Source organism: Vigna radiata, chromosome 4 (genome assembly GCF_000741045.1).
Source record: "Vigna radiata var. radiata cultivar VC1973A chromosome 4, Vradiata_ver6, whole genome shotgun sequence".
Taxonomy (NCBI): Eukaryota; Viridiplantae; Streptophyta; class Magnoliopsida; order Fabales; family Fabaceae; genus Vigna; species Vigna radiata.
The window spans coordinates 15,151,211-15,160,062 of NC_028354.1; the positions used below are offsets into that span (position 1 = coordinate 15,151,211).

Below are 8,852 nucleotides of genomic sequence, written 5' to 3' on the forward strand. Positions count from 1 at the left end.
GAATTGTTTCCCTTTCAAGAGAAGACAAAATGATAGCAAACTCCTAGCCAACAGTCTAATCACTATAAGCATGACCAAACTCTTACAAGAAGAACCATCTTTAGAGGGTGAAGCAAAGTTTTTCTTCACTTGGGTCATCATGGAAGATGAAGAGTAGTGTAGGATGTTTAGGCCATGTATTCGGCCAAGTAAATTAGGTTTCATTTTAGGGTTGTATTAAGGTCTAATTAGTGTAAGGTTTTTCTTTAGTTGGATATCTAATCCATGTGGAAGATTTATGTCATTTTTCTTGCTTCCATTGGAGAGGATTTGTTTTTAGTCTTGGTCAAATAACATTCTAGGAATGGGAAAGATTTTGCTTTAAGAGTTGTTGAGATTGTTGATAAGGGGAGCATTGGTTTAGCGAAACCTTACAATCTCACAGTGCTTCTGGTTTTTTATGATGACAACACATTATTAATAACACATATACTGGTATGTGTTACATGTTCATTACTTTCATGTGTATGAATTCTTGAAGAACATGTTTTTCTTAATTTTGTCTATGTGTGCAATTTACTGCTTTCTACATGAGATATCATCTGTGATTGCATAACATATGTTTTGGAAAAGAAAACCACGTGCACTTTGGTTGATCTTTTATTGTGTGGCAAAATTGCAAGTTTTAAGTCAACTTCATTATGAAGCAAGTCGATTCAAACTCGTGACTTTACACAAATTTTCAAAAACAATGTTGTGAGTATTTTTTGCATAGAAAGATTTTCAAAACTGCATTGAAGTGACAAAGTCGATTGTATGCGCAAACTACTCGACTTAGTTAGTTATGTTTTGAATTTCTGTTGATGCTTGTGAACTATAACGAATATATTTTGTTTCTTTGACCAAACATTAATTGTTGGTCAACTGAATTAAATTTGGAATCAATTTAGTTGGTCTGGATGCTGCTAAATGTTATAACTTCCATAACTGTCTGACTACAGTCGACTGTATTAGTAGCATAGTCAACTTCGGGAGCGTCTATTTAACAGAAAACTATATATAGACATAATTTAATCTACAAAGACTTTTGGTAATTCTAATATTTTCATTGAATTGTTTCAGATCTTGATCTCTGCTAGAAAGTGAAAAGCTCTAAGAACTCATCAAGAAGATTGTGGTTATCATTCTTTGAAGAATTGCTTGACGAGCAAGTGTTGGTGTGCGCATAAGACTGCTTGATCATTCTGCACTGAAGGTGTTTCATACGTGATCAAATACTTCTCTCAATCTTGTGAAGATTGTGGCTGCCCTGTTGTGATTACAGGAAGAGGACGTGTTGCGTTCTGGGAAACTTTTAGGATTGTTCAAAGTTGTCAAAGACTGTAGGAGATGGGATATCTTGCTACTATTCTTTAGGTGTTGTATGCCTATATTTTTGTTAGAGGGTTAGAGAGGTGTTTTATATTTTGACGTAGAGGTCTTTATAGAAACCTTGTTGTAAAAACCTTGACCATTATAGTGCATTTGATTCCGGGTACAAGAAGGACACTGGATGTAGGCAGTTTGGCCGAACCAGTATAAAAACTGTGTTTAAATCTTCTATCCCTTAACTCTTTAAATTTCAAGTCGACTTTATATTCTACACAATCAACTATTTTCCGCTGCACTTGATTTATATTTTTCCTTGAGTTTCAAGAAACTTTTGAAAGCTCTCATTTTTATGAAAAAGATTTTGAAAAGACTCTAATTTTTAAACTTCACCAATTCACCCCCTTCTTGGTGTTGAAACTAAGCCATTTTATTTTCAACAAGAGTGACCACATGTCCTTCCCTCATTGGAGAGGATTTGTGGACACTTCTCCATTCTTTAGAGGGCCTTATTTCGGCCATGGTTTGTTAGGTAGGGTTGGCATGCAAGTTCTATGCTTTTAGGATTTTTAAGAGACACCCTTAGCCTATAAATAGAGGTTTATCATCCCTTATATTCATCTTTGATGTTGAGTAATGTTATGTTGCCCATTTTTAGCCATATTACTCTCCTTAAGATCAAGAATAGAGCAATCTATGAGGTCCCTCTAGTCACCTTCCTCTTAAAGTTGGCTTAACATTTCTTTGAACCACCAAGCACCACACCACCATCATATCACCACCACCATAGGCCATGAGCCTTCTTCCTTTTCCAACCTCAGCTTACGCATTCAATGTCCCTTTACCCACTATATTCCTCAAACTTCACCTAAGGGACCACCCACCATATCATCTCTTCTAGCCTAGCTTGAGAAGATTGCTATCACAAAAGCTCATTAAGACCAAGAGTTTCCATATCAAGCTTCCACTTTCTAAGTTTCAAGGAATGTAATGCAACATTCCAGTAGCTAATGTCATTAAATCTTAACCTTTTTGTTGATGTAACAATCATCTTTGAATTCGTATATAATGACATTAAGGCGAAGACAAAGAAAATACAAGAGTTTATGACAAATACAAGTGCTTTAAACATTCTAATATTCTTTTGCCTAAGTGTAATTTATGGGAGTGCAAAAACCTTTATAATTCTTCACGTAGTGAAGTTTCCCAGCGAGATTATAGTTATATCACTTTGAGAGTTAGTTCTTTGGTTTCTTTTAAGGTCTTAGTCTTAAGAGAAGATTAAAATGGTGTAACCAAAAGTGATAACTAAATTTTTTTATGAACTTGTTATAACCTAGAGTGATTGAGACAGTTGTGGTAATAATTTATTTTATTAGTAGAACCTCTTAAGCTTTATCTTTAAAGATAACTGGATGCAACATGAAAGTTTAGGTAATATAAACTTGTTTATGGTTGCTTATTCATTAGACAATCTAATCTAATTTTCTACATAAAAAATCTAAGCGTTTTATCCAATCACCTTCTAAAATTAGTCGTGTCAACAAAATTGACTACATTTTCTATATTTTTTTTCTATAAAAATATTACAAGAAATATTAAAAAATATATCTATTTCCTTTTTTCAATTTTTTTTTGTACATTACTATAATGTATCTTCTACCATGGTCTTGAAAATACATAGTAGGCTTTTTCTCTTTTCCCTTCTTTCTTCAGCCTTTTTAATACATTTGTAGGCCATAAATACCCTTTAAATTAAGGTCACATAAATTAACCAAACATCCACAATGCCAAATTTTATTTTCACATAATAACTTTAAATCCCCTTCATTAAGATAAACATTACAATTGTTTACCTTAAAAATAAGCTTCCAAACAATGATGAAAGCTATAAAATCTTATCCATTCATTTTCATATTTCTTGTATACTTTCAATTCCAGAGACTTTATCTCTCAAACAACTTTTATACATTTTAAAAACTAAAAACAATATTGAAGTCCTATAGTGTAGTTATATTCTTTTTAACTTCATAACAATACCTACACATTTCAAATATATATAGAAAATTCACATGGCATATATAACCTAAATTCTTCATTCTTTTTCTATGTAAGGGAAGGAAGAAACTTGGTGGGATGATGGAAATATAAACTAATAATATTTATATTCAAGTACAAAACCAAAATAATAAAAAAAAAATAAGAGGAAGAAGCAAAGTAATTGATGAATGTGACAATTCATGAAAGAAAAAAAAAAATCATAGATGAAAACATAATCATTTTCCAAGTTATTTTAAATTTTTGAGATTTTAGTCAAGAAAAAACATATTTTAGTTGGTTAAATGCAGCAAAAGAATAGAAGAAAAGTCAATTTGTCATTTATAGTTGATTAAATTCACGAATTGGTTGACTAAAACAACATTTAAATATTTCAGTTGGCTATCATGTTCATTTTGGATGATTAAAATGATTAAAACCTCCATGTAAGTTATCTTAGCTTATTAAAAACTTATTTTAATTGATTAATAAACTACAACATGATCACAATACAGACAAAAATTAATTTAAAACATGAAGTTATAGTCCATGATCTAAACTTCACAACACGTCCAATCATCAACTAAAACACAAATTAAGATACATTCATAGTAAAATATGCAATGATCAAAACTTAATACAACAAATCAATAAAAATAAACTCTCAATCAAAAATTAAATTAGTATAATCATTCATACCAAGAATGATTGATGAATTTTACTATTTTCTTAGACAAATATATGCTTGAATAACAACTATTAATTCCTTGTCCTTCACGCATACCTAGATGACAACTATTAAAAGATAAATTTGGGTCCCCAAATAATTTTGGGTCTTGAATGGTCTGAAATCCATTTATATCGACCACTTTGCACACCAAATTTTCTCATGTAACAATAATTAGAAGCATGTTCATTTTTCGAATAATAAAAACATGTTAGAAATGGAATGACAGAGGATTTTCTAAAGTTAAAGAAATTTTTGTAAAACTTTTCTTTCTTTTCAAATTTGTATCCAATTTTAGCTTTATTTATAAGACACTTTTTAGTATAAATTACATTAAGTTTAGCTTCTCCCACAATGAACTTTACAAGTGTTCTAATCAAATATTAAATTTTACTTTTCAAAGCCTTACTTTACAATTTTCCTAGTTGATTAAATATATCTAAATTTATAAAAAAAAAATTAAAACTCATTTAAACCTAAAATATAGTCGTGCATCACACCAACCTTTACTAATACTAAATAAACATATTGTATACAAATTCCACAATAATAGTTTATTAGGTCATTAGGTGTCTACGAGTTTCATGTGCAATATTAATTTATTATAGGAAAATGATATTTTGACACTAACTTTTTGACACTGCACACAAAATGTGGTTGGGCGATTTTAAATTTAAAAAAAAAAGATTTTGATTTTTTTTTTCTAAATATGTCTTTGTCTCAGTTTTTTTAATTTAAAATTGTTCAATCACGTTTTGACACATGTGCAGTGTCAAAATATTGTCAAAAATTGGTGTCAAAATATCATTTTCCTTTATTATAGTGCCTTAAAAGCTTCACCCACTTAGTACTGCAGTATAAATTTTACCTCCAAGTTTTATAATCATAAGTTACGAATTATTACTCCTCCTATCTTCCTATCACCGACACAATTTCCTGGTCCCTATTAGAAACTACTGGAAAAAAATAGTCTTTTTATTTATATTTTTTTCTTAAACAATTTTTTAATTTTTCAAATTTTCTAAAATTAATCTAACTCGGTAAAAAATGTAAGAATGAAAAAAAAATAGAAAACGAAGCAACGTTAGAGCTACGATTTTGATTGATTATGGATGGCAAAAAAGTTTGTATTTACGGATACTTTGGAGATAAAATTTAGGAGATATGGTTGGTAATTGAAGCTGTATTTTATACCTGTTTATAAATCGATTAGATATGAATAGTATATTATTCGTATCAGTAGATATTCATTATTCATTAGTTTTTAAAAATAAAAATAAAAATTTAATTTATATTTTATTAAATTGAATTAATTAAAATTAACATTAATTTATATTTTATAATATTAAATTTAATTAAAGTTAATTTTAATTTATATTATATTTTATATATTTTTAATTTTATTAAAATTTTATTTTAATAATTTATAGAAATATTTTTTAAAATGTTTATAAATATCCGCATGGATATCCGCAAATTTTATCTATAGGTATTTTCAAACAAATATGTATATGGATTTTCTTTTATCAAATAAGAATGTAAATAGAAATTATTCGTAAAGTCGATCATTGTCATCCTATATCTGACATTCAAACATGAATAATAATGAAATGACCTTTTTAATAATATAAGACATTCAAATACATTTGAACCACCTAAATTCTGTTATTTTAGAAAAAAATAATAATAAATTTTGTCGGATTCCTTCAAGTGTATCCAGTGGAGTTTGGTTCCTCAACGTAACAATCAATTTCTGTTTTTTGTTGGTTCACGTCAACCAAACATAACCACTTAACCCATTCGGCCACCAAGGGATCGATGGGGTGGGTGGCGAATCCGTGGACGGCCGTCGCCGCCGCCATCTTGATCCAGTCGAGCTGCGGCGCATCGTACACCTTCAGCATTTACTCCGCCGTGCTGAAGTCAACGCAGGGCTACGACCAATCCACCCTTGATACCGTCTCCGTCTTCAAGGACATCGGTGCTAGCTTCGGCGTCCTATCTGGCCTCCTCTACACCGCCGTCGTTCCCTACACTCATCGCTCTGCCCTCCCTGGCTCGCCGTCCAAGTCCAAATGGACCTCTCTCGCTGGGCCCTGGGTCGTTCTCGCTGCCGGAGCGATCCAGTTCTTCCTGGGCTACCTTTTCATCTGGGCCTCCGTCGTGGGCCTTATAAGCCCGCCCCCGGTGCCCGTCATGAGCTTCTTCGCGTGGCTCGCGGCTAACGGTCAAACCTTCCTGAACACCACCAATGTCGTCACTGGCTTGCGCAATTTCCCTGGGTATAGCGGCACGATCATTGGGATGATGAAGGTAACTGAAACAAAAAGGGTTCAGCGAGTGAATAGTGATTTGTTCCGAACGTAGGTATAAGCATACTGCATAATTTTTAAATTAAAATGCAAATGGGAAATGTTTATTTTAATTTAACCTGAGGAACGGCATTAAGCCTTAATTTAGTTTCATTGTGATTCTGTTGTTTCAGTGACTTCAATTTGTTTTGACCAATTGGAAATCTTCACGAAATTGTTTTAATTGAATCCGGGGTTTGAAGATCAAGCAAAGTTGTATTGACTAGAGAGAGAATTTTGTTTTTGTTATGATTTTTTCTGTTTAAACAAATTTGTCTTAACATTTGTGTTATCTTACAAAAGAAAACTAAATCAGAAACCATTTTATGTTTTCTGTTAAATGTTTATTATAAATGTCAGCATATTACTTGACCTTTGATAAGAAGAAGACAGTGTAGAAAACCTGTAACATTGGTTGAATTGGAATTTTGTTGTTCAGGGCTTTCTCGGACTGAGTGGAGCTATCTTGATCCAAATTTACCATACGTTTTTCGATGGGGAGCCGTCAACGTTCCTTTTGATGCTTGCTTTGTTTCCTTCATTGATCTGCGTGTTGTTTATGTTCTTGTTGAGAATTTATGAAGTTTATGGCACTGATTACAAGAAGCATTTGGATAGTTTCTCTGTGGTTACTGTGATTATTGTTTCCTATCTCGTCTTCATTATAATCTTACAGAACTTGGTCCGTTTGCCATATTGGGGATGGATGTTAGAGTTTGTGATTCTCATGGTTCTGCTAGCATCGCCTTTTGGAATTGCTTTCAAGGCCCACTGGGAGGAGTCGCAGAAGTTTTCACAGTCCTACAGCATTGAGAGGGGTTCTTCTACAATTAAGGGTACTACATCTTCCAGTTATTCTGCATCAGGGGATCAAGTGGAGTACCATGAGTTGCCCAGTGATGAGGGGCAGGCACAAGTGAGTTCAGATGAGAAATTGGCACATGAAGAAGAAGATAAGAGCCCATTGCAAGCTATATGCACGCTTGAGTTTTGGATGTTGTTTGTGATCATGATATCTGGATTAGGCTCTGGGCTTGCAACTATCAATAATATGAACCAAATAGGACAATCCCTTGGGTATAGTACAATGGAGATTACTAATATGGTATCACTATGGAGTATGTGGAACTTTCTAGGTCGTTTTGGAGGTGGCCATATATCTGATTATATCATGCACAGAAAAGGTTGGCCAAGGCCACTGTTGATGACAGCAACACTGGGGATGATGGTTATTGGGCATATAATTATAGCATGTGGTTTCCGTGGAAATTTGTATTTGGGTCCTGTTCTAGTGGGCATTGGCTATGGTGCACATTGGTCCTTGATGCCTACAATCACTTCGGAGATATTTGGTGTGAAGCATATGGGTACCATTTTCAATACCATTGCTGCAGCAAGTCCACTTGGATCTTATATACTTTCTGTGAAAGTTGTTGGGTATATTTATGACAAGCAAGCCGATGAAGATAATTTTTGTTTTGGCACAGGCTGTTTCATGTCTTCATATTTTATCCTGGCAGGCGTCACTTTTCTTACACTTTTGGTTGCTTTGGTATTATACTTCCGGACCCAAAGGTTTTATAAACAAGTTGTGCTTAGAAGATTGAAACATTATGCAAGATGATGAAGGTTTTATAACCACTCTTGCTTTCTGTGTTCTGTTTGGCATAAATATAATTAATGCAGTTTTCTAGAAGCTATCTACGAGGAAGATTTGAATTATGTATTTTATTTATTTATTGTACAACATAATAAGAGAAATAGATTGAATTATGTATTTTATAATTTATTTGTTATAATTATATTATATCAGTTCTGATTTTTATCTTTTGTTTCTGCATTTTTTGCATTTCTTCCATTTTTGTTTCTGCACTTTTTTGCATTTCTGGTTCATACAATTCCATATGTTGACCTTGAAAAGGAGATTTACTCCTTTAGTTGTATTTTATTTAATATTCCATGCTGAAGCTGAATTGAAAAGGGAAATTTGAATATGAGTACCTTTCAAAATTGACGTGAAAAGTCAATCAAGTGACACTTATCCATTCATGTTTTTCGCATATTTGAGCATGTGCTCAAAATATGAGAAGCATGATCACCTATGCTGATCACTATTCGGTCTAGGGTTTTTCTTGAGTTTGAATAATCCCAATTGAACCCTAGCAAGACTCCTCTAAGCCTAGTTTAACCATAGGTCAACATACAAGTCCAAAGTCTTATACTACTTAGGTCAAATACATGTCCAAATTATTATTATTTTGTACAAACGTTTACACACTAGAGATGACCTTCTTCAAGCATGCTCCTGGTAAGAGCTTTAGATCTTTTGTCTCTTTATTATTTAAGAGATGTAGTTGGAGAATTTACATCATCCTCTCCTTCTTCAAAAG

General features: G+C 32.6%; 1 protein-coding gene across 1 annotated transcript; it reads left to right on the forward strand.

Moving 5' to 3' along the window:
• Positions 1-5,831: 5,831 nt before the first annotated feature.
• On the forward strand, positions 5,832-8,249 carry LOC106758171 (protein NUCLEAR FUSION DEFECTIVE 4). The gene is made up of 2 exons (XM_014641109.2): positions 5,832-6,424; positions 6,902-8,249. Exons 1-2 carry the CDS (start codon positions 5,930-5,932, stop codon positions 8,084-8,086), a joined length of 1,680 nt encoding a protein of 559 aa, XP_014496595.1. The 5' UTR covers positions 5,832-5,929; the 3' UTR covers positions 8,087-8,249.
• Positions 8,250-8,852: the final 603 nt, after the last annotated feature.